The sequence below is a fragment of the Musca domestica genome, unplaced genomic scaffold, assembly GCF_030504385.1.
Source record: "Musca domestica strain aabys unplaced genomic scaffold, Musca_domestica.polishedcontigs.V.1.1 9, whole genome shotgun sequence".
In the NCBI taxonomy this organism is placed as follows: domain Eukaryota; kingdom Metazoa; phylum Arthropoda; class Insecta; order Diptera; family Muscidae; genus Musca; species Musca domestica.
The window spans coordinates 10,064,710-10,090,554 of record NW_026712435.1 but is presented as its reverse complement, the minus strand read 5'-3'; the positions used below and the strand labels follow the sequence as shown (position 1 = coordinate 10,090,554).

The 25,845-nt window shown below is 36.0% G+C and overlaps 3 protein-coding genes across 3 annotated transcripts; 2 read left to right on the top strand and 1 right to left on the bottom strand.

Moving 5' to 3' along the window:
• Positions 1 to 3,417: 3,417 nt before the first annotated feature.
• Positions 3,418 to 8,058, bottom strand: LOC101898852 (rhodanese domain-containing protein CG4456). The gene is made up of 3 exons (XM_005190044.4): positions 7,775 to 8,058; positions 3,714 to 3,873; positions 3,418 to 3,648 (listed from the first exon to the last, which is right to left on the bottom strand). Exons 1-3 carry the CDS (start codon positions 7,989 to 7,991, stop codon positions 3,594 to 3,596), a joined length of 432 nt encoding a protein of 143 aa, XP_005190101.1. The 5' UTR covers positions 7,992 to 8,058; the 3' UTR covers positions 3,418 to 3,593.
• A 7,374-nt stretch (positions 8,059 to 15,432) lies between these two features.
• On the top strand, positions 15,433 to 16,629 carry LOC101899033 (heat shock protein 23). Its single transcript, XM_005190045.4, has one exon. It carries the CDS (start codon positions 15,722 to 15,724, stop codon positions 16,343 to 16,345), a length of 624 nt encoding a protein of 207 aa, XP_005190102.1. The 5' UTR covers positions 15,433 to 15,721; the 3' UTR covers positions 16,346 to 16,629.
• Positions 16,630 to 23,395: 6,766 nt separating this feature from the next.
• Positions 23,396 to 24,794, top strand: LOC101899203 (heat shock protein 67B3). The gene has a single exon (XM_005190046.4). The coding sequence runs from the start codon at positions 23,902 to 23,904 to the stop codon at positions 24,472 to 24,474; it is 573 nt and encodes a 190-aa protein (XP_005190103.1). The 5' UTR covers positions 23,396 to 23,901; the 3' UTR covers positions 24,475 to 24,794.
• Positions 24,795 to 25,845: the final 1,051 nt, after the last annotated feature.

The following is a 25,845-nucleotide window of genomic DNA, read 5'->3' as shown; positions in this document are numbered from 1 at the left end:
AAAACTATTTTTACTCATGGGGGAGTGAAAATCTTACACAAAAATTTGAACATATCTACAAATTTTAGAATTTTTTCCATATAATAGTACCTCCTCAAGTCCACCTTTTGGCGGACAAACAGACCGACATCGTTAGGGGGACTTATAAGAACTCTAATGGACAATCTGAGGTGCTAATGGCTTTAAAAAAGTAATTAACTTTGGCTATTCTTAAAAAATTCGGCCCTCAATTATGAGGTGTACAAAATACAGCAAATTCAAAATTACTGCTCATTTGACTGGAAAATTTTGCAACGATTTTTACCATACTAAAAAATAATTTGATCCCTTACATGGGGATAAGATTGATATATACTTTTTAATAGATTTGTATAGCACATCCACACCTTTGAAGCCCACGGTTTAAATATGGGTACAGGCATGATACAATGAAGAGAAGGTAGGTCAACTTTGAAAAAATTGCAAGTATAGAGGTCTACCTGTTTGGCTTGTAATGTCAGAATTACTACCAAAACAATAAAAAATCAAACAACTTATTGCATTGATTTTGAATAAATAATTTAAAACCGCGAAAACTGAATGAAAGGTCAACACTTCTTTTCAAAATCATGTACTATATATCTCTAAAGTATTATTTCGCTACAAAAACTCTAGATTTTGTCGATGCATACGTTGAAATAAACATTTTGAAAACATCCGAATTTGAATATTTTCTGAACAATTTTTTTTGAATTGTTCAGAAAATATTCAAATTCGGGTGTTTTCAAAATGTTTATTTCAACCAGTGTGACTGCTGGAAATTTTCAAAAAGTATCACAAAAAGTATCATTTCTTGAAAAAAGTGGCACATATCATTTTAAATGGTGGCACAGAAAGTGGCACAATTTATTTCACATTTTATTTAAAAAATTACAGTTTAGAACAAAACAACAAATTCATCTATACGTAATACTATATAGTAATAATATATGTATGTACATATTGCATATTTTACCAGTAAAGAAAGCCTTACAGTCGGGCGAGGCCGTCTTTATGATACCCTACACCACTTTGCTAATTTAGTAGCGCTCCGCATAACAATTTAAAGTTTTTATGGGAGAATTCAATAATACGCGCTATGATTATAATTATAATTTAAAGTTCAAAATACTAAAAGTGCCGAAGCATTTGTATCTCTTAAATTCAAACTTGTATTAGCCATTTGATATATATGGGAGCTATATCCAAATCTGAACTGATCACGATAAAATTTAGCAAAGATATTTCTGAGCTGTATTTGATATATTTCCCTGAATATCGTTGTTACGGAGTGCATATTACGGCTGTGGGTAACAAATACAACAAATCGGATGAACAATATATATGGGAGCTATAGCTATATCTGAACCGATTTGGCATACTTATTTTCAGGCTTAATTTTGCTGTATGTGCAAAATTCCATGCTATTCGGGCCGATATTACACGTTTGGTGCACAATAAAAGGCAGATCGGACGAAGATATTTAAGGGAGCTTTATCTAAATTTTGACCGATTATCTCCAATTTCAATAGAGTTCGTCTTGGGCCAAACAAATGATTGGTCAAAATTTCATCCGGATAGGGTAAAACATGTGAACTGTACTTTGTTTTCAAAAATACATGGATAGACGGACAGACGGACGGACGGACGGACATAAATCAACTCAGAATGTGATTCTATGCATATCATCAAAATGAACTATGGGTCTATCCAGTTTCCTTTTGCCTGTTACAAACAAATGCACAAAGACATAATGCCCTGACCACCTTGTGCTATAGGATATAACAAATAAAAAAGCTGTAAGTTCGGCCGGGCCGAACTTTGAATACCCTCCACCATATGGTACAAATTTGGCAATTTTCAAAAAACTAAAATCCATTAAAAATTCTGTGAAAATCTTAAAAATTCCAAATGTAGCCGGATATTAGGGTTTATACGACGACGTGGATCTGCATATGCAACTTTTGTCATAAGCCTGCACAGACAATTTTCTGACATAGGATGTAGTATCCATTACGAACTTCAAATGTGAAAATTGAAACAATTCCGGTAAATAATGTCGCTAAAATCAACAAAATACTGTATATCGGGGGTAATAGGGGGGCTATACGAAGACGTGGACCTGCACAGACAATTTTCTGTCATAGGCTGTAGTAAAGTAATAAAAAATGTCTCTTAACAGTTGTTCCAGAAATAAACAAACAGAACAATGTTGACAACTTTGAGCATGCGAAAACCAATTACAAACACTTGATATAAGAGCGTTCGCTCTGAAATTTGCCATCGCAAATTGGAAATGGCAGCGTGCGACGCTTTTCATGGTTTCTTTTTATTTCATTGTTTTAAATACAGCGTTTAGATTAAAATATATGTAGTTTAAAAAAAGGTGACACAATGTATAAAAAAGTGGCACAAAAATTCAAAAAAGTGGCTCATTTAGGATCAAAATAAAAAAGTGGCACAAAGGTATCAAAGCCCAAAAAAGGTGGCAAAATTGATACTTTAGTGGCACAACGGTCACGATGATTTCAACGTATGCATCGACAAAATCTAGAGTTTTTTGTAGCGAAATAATCCTTTAGAGATATATAGTACATGATTTTGAACGGACCGGGCCAGCTAGTACATATATATATGGTACTTGAGGTTCGTAATGGATACGAATAGAGGAAGAAGATGTTTCGCCACAGAAGCTAGAACCCATTACGAACTAAAAATACCAATTTGTAGAGTATCCAGTGGAGGAAATTACGCAAAATCATCAAAATACCAAATACATATATATGGTAGTTCGTAATGGATACGGTACCTCTCGATATTCGATATTTTGATGATTTTAGGGACATTATTCACCGGGATTCATTTCAAATTTCATGATGTTGTTACAAAATTGGTCCACGTCTTCGTATAACCCCCATATAACGGTACCTCCCCATATTCGAGATTTTGATGATTTTAGCGACATTATTCAGCGATTTTTTTTTCAGGTTTCATATTTAAATATTGTAATGGCTTATGACAAAAGTTGCCTTTGCAAGTCTACATCGTCATATAGACCCTACTATAACGGCTACATTCGCTATATTTAAGATGTTAAGAGAATTTTCAAAGGAATTTATATTTTTTAATTGCAAAACTCGTTCCAAATGGTGGAGGGTATTCAAAGTTCGGCCCGGCCGAGCTTACAGCTATTTTACTATTTATATGTTGTTGTTTAGTTAGTAGTTGGATTTCGAACCAGCAGTTTATCTACCTAGTTGAATAATCCGAATTAAATTTTGTATCTAATCGCACCCGTAAAAGACCCCAAATTGTGTCTGCATCTTTAATTGTATTGCTTTCGGTGTTAGTCTACATACATTTCCTTCTCTCTGCTTAGAACAAAATACTCATTCAGAATTTTGAATGCAACCTTAAATCGATGTTGGTTTTATTTACATGTAAACGTCGCTATTAAAATTGTAATTTAATAAATAAAGAAGAGGTTCGAGGAGCCCTATAATATATAACTATTGTAAATTTGTATTGCTTCGCCTGCGATTGGTTACTTCGTACATTGCATGTATCAGTTGATTTTAGAGGCCTTCCCTCTTTGACCATTCCATCCACGAGCCCAAATAGGGTTTAGCCCTGCAAAATTATTTGAAGTTTGGTATTCAATGCATTTTTGTGTTGGGTAAATCGCTTTTACTTACTTTGCCCAGCCCTTAGATCGGGCCAAATCAGCTCCCATCTGCGCATACTGTCCGCCAAGGCACGTGAATATGACAACAGCATCCTTGGGTGGCTTTTCACGTCCGTATATTTGTTTGAATTCGTTGTCCTCCATCATTAAAGCAGCTTCCAGTTCGGTGACTGAAAGAACCCAAAACAAATCAAGAATGGGTGTAATCAGGAGCAGGCTTTAAAATTCAAGTAGCAGCATAGTCTGGTAAAGAGCCTGCATCCGATTAGAAATATAGCAGCATAGATTGCCTTCATCTTAAATCTTTTCGTTTCGTTTATAGGTTTATATTCATTATCCATACTTATGTCAATTAAGATATGAAAAATCAAAATATTAAGGATATTTCAAACCACTTCTCTACCCAACCAATCACGTTTAATAGCCCCGTAAACTGGTATCGCTCGATTTTAGGTATTTTAAAGATTTTTGTCATTCAAATACGAAATTTGAATCTGAAATTTGAAACGCTGAATAATGTAGCTAAAATTATCAAAGTACTCAATATAGGGACGCATCGATATTTAGGGGCTATGCGAAGACCGTGCATAGAAAATGTTCTTCTATAAACTGTAGTATCCATTAGGAACTTCAAATACGAAATTTGTAAAAATTCCGGTGACTGAGTTACCGTTATATGGGTGCTATACGAAAACGTGGACCTACATAACCAATATTTGGTCACAGGCTGAAGTAACCACTACGAAGTGGAAATGCGAAATCTGAAACAAATCCGGTGAATAATGCAGCTAAAATCATCAAAATACCGAATATAGGGAGCTACAGATATATGGGGGTTATACGAAGACCTGGACTTGGCTAGAGTGATTTCCACAGACGGAGGGAAATCGTTAATCGATATATTTACTTTGTGAGGCTTAAAATGTATATTTCGAGGTGTTACAAACGGAATGACAAACATAATGTATAACCTCCATACTGGTGGAGGGTATAAACAAGTTAAAAAATTAGTATCAGTATGTATATCCTCAGCCAATGTTCGATTATTTAAATATATTTTGACTTCTTTTATGATTATTCAAAGTGTTGACCCTATATTGAGTAGGTTCCGAAGGGATCAGCCAATATTGTCCATTTCGTATCGGACCTAAATAAATCTTCTATCTTCTGTATCTATAAAAGAGGAAAATGTTTGTATGTTTGTTTGTTGGTAATTTATGGACTCGAAAACCGCTGAACAGATTTTCCTGAAAATTTACAAGTATACTACAACATCGCCTGAAAGGAATATAGGCTGTATACATTATTGAAATTCCACTTGGAACTGGAGATATAGCATCAGAATCGGAGGTACCTCCCAAAAATTTAGGTTTTATATGCACACATCTTTTGATCGATTACAGCCACAGTCTCCAAATTTCGATTGCATAACGGAATTTGGAACAAAAATAAATTTGCTAAATTATATTGAAGTCGGTTCTGATTTGGATATAGCTCCCATATATATTTTCGACCAATTTAGTGTATTTGATGCATTAGACACTCTGCGTACGCCACATTTCAATTAAATTTGGAATGTGTCTAACAAATTTATTTGCCAAATTATACTGAAATCGGTTTAGATTTGGATATAGCTCCAATATACATTTTCGGCCGATTTCATGTATTTGATGCACCAAACACGAAATGTATGTTCGATTCTCATGAAATTTGGAATGTGTGACGGCATTTGATCAGAAAATAAATTTGTCAAATTATATTGAAATCGGTACAGATTTAGATATGCTCCCATATATATTTTCGACATGTTTCGTTTTTTTAATGCGATTCCAATGAAATCAAAAAATCAAATCTCAAACCAATGAGATCAAACAATTAATTTGTCAAATAATATTGAAATCGGTTAAAATTTGGATATAGCTCCAATATATATTCGTCCGATTTAACATATTTCATGCACAATGAAATTACAATGAAATTTGGCATGAGTGACTCAATTTGGTTACAATAATAAATTTGACAAATTAATTGCAAATCGTTTAAAATTTGGATATAGCTCCCAAATATATTCTCGGCCGATTTCACATATTTGACGCACCAATTTCCATTAAATATGGAAGGTGTGACGGAATTTTTTGTAATCGGTTCAGATTGACATATGATTATATTAAGAAGCATTGACCCACAATGCCTTTGCAATGGTATTCAGCTAACAGTAAAAAACTACACAACAATTTAATCGCGGATACGATTATTACGGGGAAGTATGTTGCCACCTCGGAATCACTAATTGCAAGAGAAATACCACTCAACTTTAAAAGACTGCAGTTTCCTGCACGCTTGGATTTTGCTATTAAATTAATAAATCCGAAGGACAAACCCTTCGTGTATGCATGGCATGTTCCTGCTTTTCTCATGGTCAGCTGTTCCTGTCATATTCACGCGTTTGTACACCGAGCTATTTGTTTATTTACACATTTGAGTATTATAATATATTTTTTTAGAATTTTTGAAAATATTTTATTTTTTTGTTAAACCAATATATATTCGTATATAATATGCTGGATGCATATAAAATCAAAAGGGGTAGCGAAGCGCACCGGGTTCAGCTAGTATGACATAAACTGCCAGGCATGGACTATATTGGTTACTTCCTTCACTTTGTTTTTCAAAATCTTGAACCCTATGTGAAGGAGGTACCAGAAGAAATGGCCTGATCCCTACCATCTTTCTAACAGATAATCTGTTTATGGAAATATTGAAATGCACCAAGTCTGAATAAAATCGGATGTTAATTTCTCGTTTGTTGAACCTTTGTGGAGGAGGTACCAGAAGGAGTGGACCGATATATTCCATCTTCACACCAAATCTTGGGTTAATAAAGATATTGTGATGTGAGTAATTTGAAGTCAATCGAACCATTACCTCGCATTTTATAAGAGTTATAATTATTCCAAATTTTTACCGTTTGTGGGGGAGGTAGTTGATGGAGCGCACCTGGCCTAGCACTGATGGAAATATTGGGACATGCTAAGTTGGAGCAAAATCGGAATATCCTTTCTCTTTCGGTGCAGTAATTTAGTTTCCTTGAAAGTGTTGACATTTTGGGGGGGAGTACCAGAAGGAGTGGGCCGATATGCCCAATCTCCGAACTCAATCTAAGTTTGACAATAATATTACGATGTTCCAAGTTTGGATCAAATCGGATACACCCTTCGAGAGTTATCGTGTGCACCAGCCAGACAGACGGACGGATTTGCTTCAAAGAGACCTAGGGTCGAAAACCGTTATTTCGATGAGGCATGTTTTGGCCGTATCAAATGATATATACCCTCTCTAGCCATATGGCAGATGGTTTAAAAGTGTGCATGAAAAATATAACAAATGGGCGAATTTCTACTACGTTATTATTTACCGATTTGCGTAATACGGGCGCACAAAACATTTTGCCATAGTTGGGAAGTTGGATATTTGGTTAGGAAACGCTGGTATTATCCATAATAAAACAAACAAATACACAAAAACTTGCACTGTTCCAGTACCTCATAAAGGGAAAATCGGTTATCGTGTTAAAAACTTTTACATTCTTGCATTTCTGGAACAGACCAACTGTGTATATGTTTTCACAGAATAGGGACATGGTCTACTGGACCCATACATCTTCAGCGTCCGCTTTATGGTGATTTGAAAGCCTCTCTCTTACCAATTACATTTGAATTTGCACTTTACAATAGAACTCGTGGTCTTTTCCAATACTGCAAATATTTTTACTACGATAGCCGATTTTTTTCCTCGATGATATTGAAAAAATTGCAAAACTAGTAGATTCTTGTAGGTTCCGGAACAGACCATCACTCAAATATTAAGGTGAGAATACATAATACGCTTCTTTGACTAGTTTAAGTCATCGACTGACTTCTTTATAAAAGCACAAAGGAGCGTTGGGTTGGCAAGTAGCAAGCCGAAATTGAACTAAGTCACCCTAAAGCACCTTTGTTCTTTCATACATAAAGGTGAGAATACATAAACATAAAACAATCTATGAATATGTACAAGTTATTTACCACTTACATGGTATGTTTATACTTGTCGGAATGGCACCATCATTTTCAACCATATCCCGACTCCTGACTTCAATTAAATACTTTTCTGGATGGTTTGGTAAGTCTTTCACCTCTTCGTATGTGGCGAAATCCTTAACAGGACTTCCATCATCTGCAGAGCTTGAATGTAGTAGACCGGAACACAAAAGAATGCCCAGAACGATTGAATTCTTAACTTGGAACATTGTAGCGATTCGTAGGCGTTTGTTTTCCTTCTGTCAACTGTTTGAACTGATCTCTGTTTGTGGGGCAGCATATGCATTTTATACGCCAATAGAATTGGGTAAAGGCTAACGAAAACAATCAAATAATTCATTAATCATATATTTTGATTAGTGCCATTCATTAAAGAGAAGAGGTGGATTATGGCCGATCACGTTATATCGTCTCAGTTAGTTGTAAAAGTAGCTTAAGTGCATAATTTTAATATGCATAATTTGATAGTGGCAAGGTAGGGCAGCAGATTGATTAAATGTCAAAAATACAACTCTGATGATAGAGTCTTGTAACTAATAACGGTTGTTTGTTTGACACATTTCTCATCATGTTTCAATTGAAGAAAAACTCGAGGACAATGAATTGAGTCTTACGGATTTGTCACATTATTGAGTTGTTAATGTGACCCTGTTCTTTTTCATCCCAAAAACGCAACTATTTATTCTCCCCAAAAGCTGTAAATTTGAACAGAATTTAAAAAGAAAATTGTTTAAAACATTATCAAAACCATGGTAAATCTGAAGGTAAGATCATTTTAAATAAGCATATCCATTTCTGCATTTTCTGTAATTTACCTTGTCAAATTTCACTGTCCAGAAAACAAGTTCCCATCTCTGATTTGTTTATGTACAATTTATTTATCAATATACATTTTGACAAAGAGATGTAGTCAAATGAACAATCTTGAAAAAAAAATTAAAAATATGATTGCATGACTTTACCTTCTTAATTCTACCAAGTTCAAAACAATACACACATATAGAAATGTTGTGACATTACAAGGCTACCATAAGGAAAAAATCGCATTCAGATAACATCCATGGCAAAACAATAGAGGTATGCTCATTTGCTAAAACGAATATGGCGACCCTTTTCTGACGTACTTGACCTTGTCACTACACCACCCACCTTGAAAAGGAGGGTATATTAACTATTCCGTGTGTAACATCGTCGTAGACCCCATGAAGTACAGGGTGAGATAAAAAACTGCAACAACGTTAAACGCCATAATTTTTACATTTGTTTTTAAATAAAATGTCGGAAATAGAATCTAATTTTAGAATAAGTTTAGATTTGTTCGAATTGGTCACCTTTGGCACGAATTATGGCCTTCAAACGGCCAATGAAAACGTCACACGCTGCCCGAATGTTGCTCTGCGGTATTTTGGCACATTCTCGGCGAAGCGCTTGCTTGAGGTGATCGACACTTTGGTATTTTTTAGTGCCAATCTTGCTTTCCAAAATACTCCAGACAATAGTCTGGTATAGTCTCCATATAACGGTACCTCCCGATATTCGGTATTTTGATGATTTATGCCACATTTTTTCACGGATTTGTTTGAAAATTGGTATTTGTAGGTCATAACGGGTCTCTGTGCGTGTGGCAAAACATTGCATGTATAGGTCCACGTTTTGGTATAGCCCCCATATAAAGGTACCTCCCGATATTCGGTAATTTGATGATTATTGCCACATTTTTTCATGGATTTGTCTAAAAATTGGTATTTGTGGGTCATAATGGGTTCCAGCTCCGGTGGCGAAACATTGCATGCATGGGTCCATGATTTGATATAGCCCCCATATAACGGTACCTCCCGATATTCGGTATTTTGATGATTTTTGCCACATTTTTTCACTGATTTGTCTAAAAAAACATTGTAATTATAGGTCCACGTTTTGGTGTAGCCCCCATATAACGGTACCTCCCGATATTCGGCATTTTAATGGTTTTTCCCACATTTCTTCTACTGTTTCTTTTACCCTAAGGTGGAGGGTATTAAAAGTTTGGCCCGGCCGAACTTAATGTTTTTTTACTTGTTGGTATTTCAATGGCTTTGCCCCGAGCTCATTTTTCAGTATTTGCCGAATGGAATATTGTGATATGTTAAGCTCACGATCCATTTTTCGACAACTGCGACGTGGGTTTCGATCAAGTGGCTTCTTTACTTTTCGAACCATTTCTGCTGATGTTGCTGTTTTCTTCCGTCCACTTCCTTGACGTCGGGCTAGGCTACCAGTATCACGGTAATGAGCGATGGTACGAGACACAAAAGATTTATTCATATTTAAATGTTGGAGTGCTCTAACGATATCCCCTTGTGGTTTTCCAGCCAAATATAAATAATTCACACTATCAGGCTTGAATTCCATGACGAATAACTTTTTTCTGAAAAATTCCTACCAAAACGATTTTGTACGCTTGTAAACAATATAATGAGCTGTCATTGGAATAATTTTAACAGCTGTCGGACGAGTGGCTTAGAAATAGCAGCTGTCTGAAGTTGGTTGCAATTTTTTCATCTCACCCTGTATTTAAGGAAGAACGACAAAATTTCATCTTGACAATAAAGGGACAACAATTAAAAAAATGAAAAATAAAAAATAAAAAAATGATTGCATGAGATTACCTTGGTAATTGTATCTTGATCATTACTCTGTTCCAGAACCTTCAAGAATCTCCTATTTTTATACCCTCCACCATACTATGGAGGGTATATTAATTTTGTCATTCCGTTTGTAACTCCTCGAAATATTCATGTCAGACCCAACAAAGTATATATATTCTTGATCAGCGTAAAATTCTAAGACGATTTAGCCATGTCCGTCTGTCTGTCTGTGTGTCTGTCTGTCTGTCTGTCTGTCCGTCTGTCTGTCTGTCTGTCTGTCTGTCTGTCTGTCTGTTGTAATCACGCTATCTTTCGAACAAATTGAGATAGAAGGCTAAAATTTTGCACACATGTATTTTTTCCCAGTAGGCAGGTTAAGTTCGTAAATGGGCCATGTAGGTCCAAGTTATCATGTAGCCCCCATATAACGGTACCTCCCGATATTCGGTATTTTGATGATTTTAGCGACATTATTCACCGGAATTATTTCAAATTTGGCATTTGAAGTTTGTAATGGATGCTACAGCCTAAGACAGAAAATTATCTGTGCAGGTCCACGTCTTCCTGTAGCCCCCATATAACGGTACCCCCCGATATTCGGTTTTTTGATGATTTTAGCGACATTGTTTACCGAAATCGTTTCAAATTTGGTATTTGAAGTTCGTAATGGATACTACATCCTAAATCAAAAAATGAGCCATGTAGGTCCACGTCTTCATATAGCCCCCATATAACGGTACCCCCGATATTCGGTATTTTGATGATTTTAGCGACATTGTTTACCGAAATCGTTTCAAATTTGGTATTTGAAGTTCGTAATGGATACTTCATCCAAAGTCAAAGAATGAGCCATGTAGGTCCACGTCTTCATATAGCCCCCATATAACGGTACCCCCCGATATTCGCTATTTTAATGATTTTAGCGACATTATTTACAGGGATTGTTTCAGATTTCGTATGTGAAGTTCGTAATGGATACTTCAGCCCATGCCAGAAAATTGTCTGTGCAGGTCCACGTCTTCGTATAGCCCCCATATAACGGTACCCCCCATATTCGGTATTTTGACGATTTTAGCTACATTATAAACAGATTTTTCTTCAAGTTTCGCATTTAAATATTGTAATAATTTATGACAAAAGTTGCCTATGCAGGCCCACGTCGTCGTATAAGCATTCGGTATTTTTAAGATTTTAACAGAATTTTTAACGGGTTTTAATTTTGGAAATTGCCAAATTTGTACCAAATGGTGGAGGGTATTAAAAGTTCGGCCCGGCCGAACTTACAGCTTTTTTACTTGTTTCATTTTTTTTTTTTATAAAATAAAGGACAATCGTTTATCGTAGTTGCTGAAAAAAAATTCTGGAGCTGAAAAATCTCTTTAATATAAATATTGCGATAAAGTGTCGAACAAGCAATACAACTTATTGCCTTAAATTTTGAAATTTTGTTTTTATATATTTAATTAACCTGCCCAACGCTGATACCATGTAACCTAAACTATTGCATTGCCGTGTAATTAGAAGAAAGAATATTTTTCGAATGGGAAAGTTGGTAGTATTGTTGATTAGAAGACCTTCCTTCTGTGTGTATTTCTACTGCTTGAGAATGCGAAATGCCACTAATTCTTTTCATTAGGTATTACAAACTTATTGTTATTTTTATACCCTCCACCATACTATGGAGGGTATATTAATTTTGTCATTCCGTTTGTAACTCCTCGAAATATTCATGTCAGACCCAACAAAGTATATATATTCTTGATCAGCGTAAAATTCTAAGACGATTTAGCCATGTCCGTCTGTCTGTCTGTGTGTCTGTCTGTCTGTCTGTCTGTCTGTCCGTCTGTCTGTCTGTCTGTCTGTCTGTCTGTCTGTCTGTTGTAATCACGCTATCTTTCGAACAAATTGAGATAGAAGGCTAAAATTTTGCACACATGTATTTTTTCCCAGTAGGCAGGTTAAGTTCGTAAATGGGCCATGTAGGTCCAAGTTATCATGTAGCCCCCATATAACGGTACCTCCCGATATTCGGTATTTTGATGATTTTAGCGACATTATTCACCGGAATTATTTCAAATTTGGCATTTGAAGTTTGTAATGGATGCTACAGCCTAAGACAGAAAATTATCTGTGCAGGTCCACGTCTTCCTGTAGCCCCCATATAACGGTACCCCCCGATATTCGGTTTTTTGATGATTTTAGCGACATTGTTTACCGAAATCGTTTCAAATTTGGTATTTGAAGTTCGTAATGGATACTACATCCTAAATCAAAAAATGAGCCATGTAGGTCCACGTCTTCATATAGCCCCCATATAACGGTACCCCCGATATTCGGTATTTTGATGATTTTAGCGACATTGTTTACCGAAATCGTTTCAAATTTGGTATTTGAAGTTCGTAATGGATACTTCATCCAAAGTCAAAGAATGAGCCATGTAGGTCCACGTCTTCATATAGCCCCCATATAACGGTACCCCCCGATATTCGCTATTTTAATGATTTTAGCGACATTATTTACAGGGATTGTTTCAGATTTCGTATGTGAAGTTCGTAATGGATACTTCAGCCCATGCCAGAAAATTGTCTGTGCAGGTCCACGTCTTCGTATAGCCCCCATATAACGGTACCCCCCATATTCGGTATTTTGACGATTTTAGCTACATTATAAACAGATTTTTCTTCAAGTTTCGCATTTAAATATTGTAATAATTTATGACAAAAGTTGCCTATGCAGGCCCACGTCGTCGTATAAGCATTCGGTATTTTTAAGATTTTAACAGAATTTTTAACGGGTTTTAATTTTGGAAATTGCCAAATTTGTACCAAATGGTGGAGGGTATTAAAAGTTCGGCCCGGCCGAACTTACAGCTTTTTTACTTGTTTTTTTATTATTAACTTAGGCCCTTTTCAGATATATCTTATCAAAATTATACTTTGCGTAAGGTCTGGTTTGATTACTACCGCTAGACAATTGTGCATTTTTGTGAAATGCATTCTACGTTTGCGTGTTTACAAAATAAGTCTAATTACAAATATCGCGTTCCGCTAATAGGAAAATGTGTGCAACCAAACACTGTTTAACAAAATGTCAATAAAAACACTTTATTCGAACAGGCGACGCATGAATATCAAAACGACATTTTATTTGAATAGAATGCCGTCTCCGTGCATGCAAACCTCGTCCGTCAAATGTTTATGACAAAACAAAGGGAAAATAGACAATATAGCGCGGTAAAATGAACACAAGGTATGTCAGAGCTACTATGATAGGATAAGTTTGAGAAAGTAAAAGGGCTTACCTATATAGATTATATTGACGGAATTAAGGTGAGAAAACAAAAAAACTCGGAACTACGAAGAAATGAGAACCAATGAGAGCATCTATCGAAAAAATAAATTATGACATTCCAAAATTCAACATAACAAAAAATTTAATCTCATCCGAGGTACGCTTTTTGTCCTCGAATTGGAATTTCGACAGAAAACTGAAAACAAAAGAGGCAATATTTTCAAAATTTTTGTATCGACAACAATTTTTTGACCAGTGACTCTCCAATCGAATTTAAAAACGGAATAAACAAACATATATACCTGACCTAGCACTGACGCAAATATTAGGATTTGGAAAGTTGGAGTAAAATTGGATTGCCGCTTCTCTTTCTGTGCAAAAAATATTTTTTGAAAATTTCGATCTTTTGTGGGGGAGGTACCAAAAGAAGCGGACCGATATATTCAATCTTAACACCAGACCTTGCGTTAATAAAAACAAGTTAAAATGCAGTAAGTTTGGCCGGGCCGAACTTTGAATACCCTCCACCATTTGTAACGAAATTGGAAATTTTCAAAAATAAAATCCGTTAAAAAATCTATCAAAATCTTAAAAATACCGAATATAGCCGTTATATTGGGGACTCTACGACGTGAACCTACATAGGCTTTGTTTGTCATAAGCCATTACCATATTCAAATTCGAAACTTGAAATAAACGGTGAATAATGTATCGTGACATCGGAGCTATACGAAGACCTGAACCAGCATAGACAATTTTCTGTGATAGGCTGTAGCATCTCAAACAATTTCGGTGGGTATTGTACCTAAAATCGTCAAAATACCGAATATAGGCAGGTAGTGATATATGGGGCCTATACGAAGAACTGAACCTGCATAGACAATTTTCTGTCACCGACTGTAGTTCCCATTGCGAACTCTAAATACGTAATTTGAAACTACTCCGGTGAATGATGACGCTAAAATCATCAAAATTGCATTTAATTTTAGAGGAAGTTTGGCACGAATTATGGCCTTCAAACGGCCAATGAAACACACACGCTGCCCGAATGTTGCTCTGCGGTATTTTGGCCCATTCCCCGCGAAGCGCTTGCTTGAAGTGATCGACACTTTGGTATTTTTAGTGCTAATCTTACTATTCCAAATACTCCAGACACAATAGTCAAACGCATTGATATCCGCATATTTTGGTGGCCATTGTGCGCTGGAAATGAAGCGAGGAACCTCATTTTGTAATCCCAATATATCGGCTAGACTCGGTATTATTGAGATTTTAACAACATTTTTAACGGATTTTATTTTTTGAAAATTTCCAATTTCGATCCAAATGCTTTTTATCTTGTTTGCTTTCATTCAATACAATTAAAAAATGTAAAAATTATGGCGCTCGACTTTGTATATGTCTCTAAAATATATATGTCCCCTAAAACTAAATATTAATCATTAAAAACATTTTAAAGAATAGAAACCTTCGCACAAACTTCTGATTATGCGTTAGCCTTTTCATTTTCATTTAGTCTACCTGGCGTCTGGCGACACTATAATTTTCTATGGATTCACCCCCCTTTACAAATACCTATAACATCGAGAAATTTCGCCTTACATGTTACAATTGTGTGCAGAGAAGCCACCAACCAATGGAAAAATGAGCAACAAAGAGAACAAATAAAACAAACTGAAATAATGTGCAGCACGTCACTTTCTCTTTACAAAACCTTTAAACATCTCTGTCGGTGTTCAAAATTAACGGTGCTTGTTAGCAGAGAATTTGCGAAATGTGCACTCATTTTGAGTGTTCCATTACATGGCATGCATTGAGAGGAAATGCAATTCTAGAAGACTGGCGAAATTTCTTTCTCTAATGAACAAATCAAATAAAAGACGACACAGCACTCTATTCGCAATTAGTCGAGTTCAGCAAGTCGTACGCTAAAGACAAAGAGTAGCAAAAGCAAAAATAAAGTGCGATACTCTCAATTGCGATAAAAAAAAAAACTAACCCAATTGAAATCGGAAAACACAATGTCCACCCTACCATTATTGTTGAGCCTTATTGATGAATTGGACCGTGAGTCGCCATCCTATTATGGAAATGATTTTGGCTTGGGTCTTTCGCCGTATCTGATTCACAGCCACGCTCATCGAGAACCCATCACAAACTCCATTGGCTACACCATGCCCTTGAGCTTGCTCAGCCGTTTGAATGAACGCCAAGCGGCCAGGCGACGCGATAGCAAAGAGGAGCGCGTATCGCCAATCGGTAAAGATGGTTTCCAAGTCTGTATGGATGTGGCCCAATTTAAGCCCAATGAGTTGAATATAAAAGTTGTCGATAATTCCATTATCATTGAGGGCAAACACGAGGAACGTGAGGACCAGCATGGCTATATACAAAGGCATTTTGTGCGCCGATATGTACTGCCCAATGGTTACGATGCAGAAAAGGTTGCATCGACTCTGTCATCAGATGGCATTCTCACAGTAAGTGTTCCAAAGCCACAGCTTGAAGACAAGTCCAGTGAACGCGTTGTGCAAATCCAACAAACCGGACCGGCCCATTTGAATATAAAACAAAACTCAAAGGAAAAGGCATCGGAAGCGAATGGAACAGCCACCAATGGTGCTGCAGACGAGGAGAAAAAATAGATGACAAAGAATGAGCCCATAATTGTAACTTTATCTAAAGTAAAGAGGCAATATTATCGCATTTCCTTACCACATTTAATAATACAATTAGTTTGTTGTCGTCATCGAACGTAATTGCCTTAATTACTTGCATTTTGTAGTCATACAAACATACAGACATATGTACTAACGTATTTATTAGTAGTATTAGAAATTAGATTTATTCATCCCATGTTTAAAAACATGAATTTCCAATTTACTTTGGATTATTTGACTGAAAATAAAAGACATGAAGTTAAACAGAATTGTTTATTTATTTTTTTACTTTTTGAAAGGAATTAATATTCCCTTTAACTAGGTTTTGGAATGCGAATTTTTGATTAATGGTAGGTAATAATAATTGCTCTGTTCCAGTAACTGCAAGAATCTACGGGTTTTGCAGTTTTTTTCGGTATCATTAAGGGAACATCGGTTATCCCGGTGAAAACTTTTACATTCTTGCAGATAAATGTATGTACCTATATATATGTGAATGCACATGTGTATATTTGAAGACAGAGTTTCATGGACCATAATTTTAATTAAAGAAAATCTCGGCGCTTTTGAGTTGGTGCGTTGTTAGAAGAAACCAGTAAAGAAAGGTCAAATGTCGGGTGGGTCCGACTATATGATACCCTACACCATTATGCGTACTTAGTAGAGCTCCCGTAAAAAAAAAGTTTTTATTGGAAATTTATGTGAAGTAGATCATACCAACTATGATCCAAATAACATTGCTGTATAGCGCATGATATGACTTCGATAAGGATTAGATTTAAACGTATTTATTGGAGCAATAGATATACCGGACCGAGGTTTATCAAGTGGTAAAATTCAATTGAATATGCAAAAATCTATTTAATTTGGACGGATATTACATATACATAATCGGATGAAGATGTACAGGGTGAGATAAAAAAACTGCAACAAAGTAAAACGCCATAATTTTTACATTTTTTTTTAAATTTTATTGAATGAAAGCAAAAAATGACGGAAATAGCATAAACTTTTCGAATAAGTTAAGATTTGTTCGGCATATGAAACCGTCACACGCTGTCCGAATGTTGCTATGCGGTATTTTGGACCATTCCCGGCGGAGCGCTTGCTTGAGGTGATCGAGACTTTGTTATTTTTTAGTACCAATCTTGCTTTCCAAAATACTCCAGACACAATAGTCCATCGGATTAGTATCCGGAGATTTTTGTGGTCATTGTGCGCTGGAAATGAAGCGAAAAACCTCATTTTGTAACCACTTGGGTGGCGCGTGCTGAGTGCGATAGTGCCGAGTCCTGTTGGAATGTCCAAAGCCAGCGGCTAAAATGTTTGCGTGTCCAAGGCTTTAAAACACCCTCCACGGTCGATTAATACCATCACCATGGCCGGCGCTTGAGTTCCTCTTTGGCAAGTAGACACGATCATTTTGTTTGTTTACAAACTGCTGAACAACGAATGTTTTCTCATCGAAGAAAACCAAATTCGGCAGTTCACCACTCTCTTTTGAGTCTATTTTCTTTCTGTTGCGGTGTAATTTCTTGCACTTTTTGGAATTTCAATGGCTTTACCCCGAGCTCATTTTTCAATATCTGCCGAATGGAATATTGCGATATTCCAGCCAAATATAAAGAAATCACACTATCACGCTTAAATTCCATCACGAATAACTTTTTTTTTTTTTTTGCAAAAATTCTCACAAAATGCTTTTGTTGGCTTGTAAAAAATATATAATAAACTGTCACTGGAATAGATTTAATAGCTGTCGGACGAGTGGCTTAGAAATTACATCAGTCTGAAGTTGGTTCCAGTTTTTTTATCTCACCCTGTAAATCCATTGTACATACAGAAATCAGAGATGAAAATCTGTTTATTGTGTAGTAAAATGTGAAAAGGTAAATTACAGAAAAATGCAGAAATGGGTATGCTTATATGAAATGACTTTACCTTCTAAATTCTTCCATGGCAGAATGTTAAATTGGAAAAACTTGAAGTAATAGTCAATTTGCATTCGAGCAGTAGAATTTTAAATATAAGCAAAACATTAATGCCCCGGCTACTGGGACACTTAACCTATGTATTCTATATCATAGCACTATATAAACCGTCCAAGTATGTTCAGGACCTTGACAAGCAAGGACATTCCGTTCAGGGGCATATGGTAACTACAAGTCTGGCAAATTTTCTGCCTGCAAGCATGTAAGAATGCTACTACAATAACCGACGTTTTCTTTATGATATCGAAATTAATTGAACAGCTAGTAGATTCTTGCAGGTTCTGGAGCAGACCATATATCTCCACACATAATGATATTATATATGTCTTTGCACTATGATTTACCTACCTAGAGCAATATTGATTTTCCACATCAAGCAGTAAAAAGGTCGTAATGACTGTAGTGTATTTCTAAATTTCCTAAATGCACTGTAACTCAAAACTGGATGACCATCAATAAAAAAATGTGTATCTACAACAGCAATATAGGTATCTAACTGGGTTTCAAGCATTACGTAGACTTGTATGACAACAGCTTTTAAATACTGATGAGGTCGACTCCTAACCTCATCACAAAGCGATGTAACTAACGAAAACAAGTAAAAAAGCTGTAAGTTCGGCCGGGCCGAACTTTTAATACCCTCCACCATTTGGTACAAATTTGGCAATTTCCAAAATTAAAACCCGTTAAAAATTCTGTTAAAATCTTAAAAATACCGAATGCTTATACGACGACGTGGGCCTGCATAGGCAACTTTTGTCATAAATTATTACAATATTTAAATGCGAAACTTGAAGAAAAATCTGTTTATAATGTAGCTAAAATCGTCAAAATACCGAATATGGGGGGTACCGTTATATGGGGGCTATACGAAGACGTGGACCTGCACAGACAATTTTCTGGCATGGGCTGAAGTATCCATTACGAACTTCACATACGAAATCTGAAACAATCCCTGTAAATAATGTCGCTAAAATCATTAAAATAGCGAATATCGGGGGGTACCGTTATATGGGGGCTATATGAAGACGTGGACCTACATGGCTCATTCTTTGACTTTGGATGAAGTATCCATTACGAACTTCAAATACCAAATTTGAAACGATTTCGGTAAACAATGTCGCTAAAATCATCAAAATACCGAATATCGGGGGTACCGTTATATGGGGGCTATATGAAGACGTGGACCTACATGGCTCATTTTTTGATTTAGGATGTAGTATCCATTACGAACTTCAAATACCAAATTTGAAACGATTTCGGTAAACAATGTCGCTAAAATCATCAAAAAACCGAATATCGGGGGGTACCGTTATATGGGGGCTACAGGAAGACGTGGACCTGCACAGATAATTTTCTGTCTTAGGCTGTAGCATCCATTACAAACTTCAAATGCCAAATTTGAAATAATTCCGGTGAATAATGTCGCTAAAATCATCAAAATACCGAATATCGGGAGGTACCGTTATATGGGGGCTACATGATAACTTGGACCTACATGGCCCATTTACGAACTTAACCTGCCTACTGGGAAAAAATACATGTGTGCAAAATTTTAGCCTTCTATCTCAATTTGTTCGAAAGATAGCGTGATTACAACAGACAGACAGACAGACAGACAGACAGACAGACGGACAGACAGACAGACAGACAGACACACAGACAGACAGACGGACATGGCTAAATCGTCTTAGAATTTTACGCTGATCAAGAATATATATACTTTGTTGGGTCTGACATGAATATTTCGAGGAGTTACAAACGGAATGACAAAATTAATATACCCTCCATAGTATGGTGGAGGGTATAAAAAGAAACGCCGCGAGATGATCTTTCTCGTTCCGTGGCTGGAAGGGAACTCAATTTATTTACAACATATTCTTAACACTAAAGCTTACATCTAATACATTAACACATGCATTTTATTTACTAATGCACGCTGTGCATTAACGCACACAATACGTTGCGGGAGAAAACGAGACGTACCTAATTTGTGATCGACTCTTTCTTATCTTCTATTTATGGCCGTGACATTTATTACATTATTTATTACCGACCATAAACCTAGCATTTGGAAAACACATGCATCTTAAGTGTTTTCTTTATTTAACTAATTTACATTCTTCGGAAAAGACAAATAAAAATGAGATAAGAATTTAAAGAAGAACATTCAACACACAAACTATTTTTACAACATGTACAGTTTCTACAAAACTAAACATACTCCCGGCCTTAAAAGATCCTAATCTTTTAACAAACTTCGATCGATTCTATTTTTTTTTTAAATTATATAAAATAAACATAATTTTCTTAATATTAAGAATTGGATAAAACTGTGCTAAAGTTATATCTTATTTCAAAATTAATTTCTAACATAAAAATAATCTCCGAAGTATGCTGCTTGAAACTAGGTAATTGCACCCATGACATCCACCAACCACTTGAAGTCTGGATCTCTCCGCCAGCGATGATCAGATACCTGGGATATTTTTAAATCCTTTCCATAATTCAAGGACACATCTACTGCATGGATACGTCGTTTACTTATACTCGTGTTGTTATGTTCACCACGTCTTCTGAACCATTCCGCACGTTCCAGACGGAAATTATCAATCTTCTCTTTATGTCCATCGTCAATACAATCCTTGGCCCGGATTTCACTTTCTTCTTTGTCAGGAGCAGCAAATACAAGATTTTTGTGTTCCTGTAAAGTCCTTGTGGGCAGCACTTCTTCAATTTTATTTTTTTTTGTTATTTTTCCTTCGACTCGCGGAACATCAAGGCGAACGTTTTCATTTTTACTTTCGATAGCTTCTAAGTCCTCAACTACCTTTTGATGAGTCCCTAAACTACCTTTAACATTGTCAACATGCTTCTTCATGTTCACCTTTTTAGGTGCTATTCTTGAAATGTTCCCACTTCTCACTATGCGGTAACAAATTCTAAGAAAATGGTAATGACTTGTGTAGTCATCCTGTTTTCCAACTACATCCAGATACCGCACGTATTGTGACGATAATGTTTGAAATTTTCTATCGATGTTTTCTATTTTTGAGAAATAACATCTTCTAATCTCCTCCCAAAAATCAAATAAAGCATCGATAAGTTTAACCGTTATCCCAATGTCTGGCGGCTGTAAATGGAACAGTAAGGCATTTTTCCCACACTGTTCCGATGAACTTAAGCTGTTCACCTCAGCTAAATAACCGATATCTAAACGTGGTATTTCTATGGGCACAAAAACACCTATGCCGTTTAGAACTCTCTCGATATCTTTAGTCGCATAGCACACTCCCAAGGCGTCTATGTAATCCGAGTATGTAAATTTTTTCATACGACGGAGTTCTCTATCGTTATCTAAATATTCCTTTCTTGCTTCTGTAAAGGAACTACCTAACTTGGTAAATTTTTCCCTAGCTTCCTCAGTTACACCACACAGAGCAATTTTTTCCATTTCTAAATAAAGTGACACAATATACTCGCCCAACATCCTTTGATGTTGAATGAAGTCTACAAAATTCATATTGACGAAATATATGTGCACTCAAAAAATAAACGAATAAACTAATCACTTTTTTCTACACGTCTATTGCGTTAGTATATGGAGAGATAGATCGACAGAATCTTTCACTGCTACCTATCATGTCTCCTTTTACACAACTAAAAGATCTAACACTATCCTTGCTTCAACAGTGCACCTTTTACGTCGCTACAACAAATAAGCCTAACACACTTCACTACTACGAAAATGCGCGCCTATCACGTCATTTATTTCGCATAAACTAATATTTTCTCGGACACTGAAAATATAGCCTATCGAATAACTTCACTAACTACACGCGATACTATCACGTCGGGGTCACCAAATGATGAGGTCGACTCCTAACCTCATCACAAAGCGATGTAACTAACGAAAAAAAAAGAAACGCCGCGAGATGATCTTTCTCGTTCCGTGGCTGGAAGGGAACTCAATTTATTTACAACATATTCTTAACACTAAAGCTTACATCTAATACATTAACACATGCATTTTATTTACTAATGCACGCTGTGCATTAACGCACACAATACGTTGCGGGAGAAAACGAGACGTACCTAATTTGTGATCGACTCTTTCTTATCTTCTATTTATGGCCGTGACATTTATTACATTATTTATTACCGACCATAAACCTAGCATTTGGAAAACACATGCATCTTAAGTGTTTTCTTTACTTAACTAATTTACATTCTTCGGAAAAGACAAATAAAAATGAGATAAGAATTTAAAGAAGAACATTCAACACACAAACTATTTTTACAACATGTACAGTTTCTACAAAACTAAACAAATACAAAACAAATAACGTGGTGCTGGGTAGGTAATTTTTTGTCATAGGCTGTAGTAACGATTCCGAGCTTCAAATACGAAATTCGAAACATATCCGGTGAATAATGGCGCTAAAATCATCAAAATACCGAATAAAGGTAGGTACCGTTGTATGGGGGCTATACTTACACATGGACTTGCAAAGAACATTTTCCATCAATTCCGGTGAATAATGTCGAGAAAATCCTGGAAATACCGAATATCTCGGGGTAGCGTTATATGAGTTCTATTCTCTTGCAATTCTCTTCCAAGGGGTAAAGTACTCAGTGGGAACTCCTTGTGTAGATTTTAAGCCAATTCCATCGAAAATTGTGGCTAAACTCATCAAAATACCCAATATAGGGGGGGGGCACCATTATATGGGGGCTATATGATATCGTGGACCTATATAGACAATTCTCTTTTAAGGAGTGAAGTACTCACAGAGAACTCTTTGTGTAGAATTTCAGACGATTCCATTGAAAAATGTGGCTAAAATCATCAAAAAACCGAATTTCGGGGGTACTGTTATATGGGGGCTATACGATATGGTGGACCGATAAAGCCCATCTTCGAACTAGACCTGCTGCTGACAAAAGATAGATTGGATCCAAATTGTAGCTATCTTTATTTGTTTAACTCTAGTATGATTCCAACAGACGGACGGACGATCAAGAATATATATACTTTGTGGGGTCTAAAATGTATATTTCGAGGGGTTATAAACGAAATGACAAACTTAATAAGCCCTTCACGCTATGGTGGAGGATATAAAAAATATGTAAAAATCACTATGCCATTACTGAAATCTCGAATTTCCAAACTTCATGCGTTGCACTTTATACAATACTGTGATTATGGGATGCCCAAACACCTGGTATAAAAGATGCAGCCCTCCCTTTACCAAACCGAATACATATTCTCTTTTGAAATATTAAGAGCAGATAACGTATGCGCTAAATGTACGCTCATACAAGGATAGAGACAAGAATTGGCAAAGCTTTTATTTTAAAGTTTAACGCCACCAGCGGAAAGAAATAAAGTTGATTCAGTCAGCACTCGTCCAGGCAGAAATCAAGTCCAGTTTGCTGCAAGCGCACCCATTAAGTTAAAAAAAAGAAGTAGATACCTATCTAGTTCCAAGAAGAACATACAGTTTCATTGTAAATTCAAAGTATTTTTTCCCGGATACAAGGAATATAATGGCCGCTTTACCTTTTCTACTGAACTTGGATCCCCATCCATTTTACAATCCTGACATGTTCCCAAATAGTGTTTATCGCAGGCATCATGCTCGTCAGCATCACCCATTGGATATGCATACCATGGGCTTAATATCTCGTCTGGCCCCTCATTTTCGCCATTTGGAAATCTCCAAAGGAAAGGATGATCTTTCGCCCGTAGTCGGCGGAGGTCTCAATCATAAAGATGAGGAGTTTTCTGTATACCTTGATGTTGGACTCTTTCGTCCGGACGAGTTGAATGTAAAAGTGGTCAATAATCATTTGATTATTGAAGCCAAACACGAAGAACGTGAGTCCGATGATTCTGGTTATATATCACGTCACTTTGTGCGGCGCTATGACCTGCCGAAGGATTGTGACCACGATGCCATTGTATCGAAACTTACTGCGGATGGTGTATTGAGTGTCACATTGCCCAAAATTAAGGACGGGGTCAAGGAACGAGTTATACCCATACAGCAAACTGGACCACATGACCTATTTTTGAAAAATAAATCAAATGATGAGGAAAAGGATAAAACAGACCAATAAATGGCTCAAACCCAACAGTTTAGCAAAGATATTGAAGATTTTTAGTAATGATATCAACTCACTAATATTTTAATCTAATTGAATATATATTTATCATATAATGATTAAATAAATCTTATTAATAACAATACCATTTATATACGATCTAAAATTAAATACTTTTCAATGATACTTTTGTCAGATGTTTATCCACTCTTGCAAAACCAGCGCTCCATTGATGTATTCACTTGACTTTGTAATAAAAAGTATAATGGAATATTAAATGTGTATCTTTTTCAATAAATAAAAAATACATTTATTCATAAATTAATTCATTAATTCCACATCATTTTAACCTCAATATTTAAATGGCAAATAAAGAGGAGCTTTTAGTTGTGTGGGAAATATATATATCGCTAGCTAAAATGCAAAAAGGCGGAATGTCATATAAGAAATGCGATGTGAAGACCAATTGCGAATGTCACAAATATCGTAGGATTTCACAACAGAAAAATATTTCAAACTGGGTCATTTATCCACATACTTTTCTTTCAAATTATAAAACAAATGAAACGATTAAGCAAAGTCACGGACATATCCTTGTTCTGAATTGTCTTGTAATCCAGACAAAGCTTCAAACTTTCCAAAACAAATTGTGTGTTCCAGTACCTGCAAATTAGTAGTAGTAAACATGATTCATTAAAGAGGTAGAAGCGCTTCGTATAACTAATACAGCTTTGTGACTATTTCTGAACTATTCAAAATTATATGCAACAAGTTACTTTAATTCACTTTTTTGTTTCTTATTTAAAATGTGTTAAATTGCGCAAAAGATCTTTTATTTTGTTAAATCTTCTAATTCCATGGCCAAACTAGTTAAATTCTTTAAAACACGCATTGCAATGTTTGTATTTATTTTTCTGAAGAAAAAATATTTGCAAAATCAATGATTGGAAGAAACCTACATTGCTGTGCGCGCATATACCTTCCTTTTCAAGGGTACCAGAAAGAAAACAATTTGAACTTATTTCACATCCAGTTGCAACAAAATGCATATTTTCGACGCTATTTTGCACCCGCTAAACACCCTTGCCCAACAAAAGATCCGGAGTATCCGTCCGATCGACGGTTAAACGGCACACACTGCATGTACCACAATCGATATGCTGAAGGATGCATATCCCGGGCGCCTAATCTCCAGTTTTGGCGATTTGCATTGGCCAGCAAGATCGCCTGATTTGACCGCTTCATGTACATTCTTCTGGACTGAATTCGTTCGGATGTGCCAAAATTCAGATCATTTGGACTGATTTTGGCCATTTGGTGCACAATTAACCCGTAATCGATTGAAGGTATATATGGGAGCTATATCTAAATCTAAACCGATTCTTA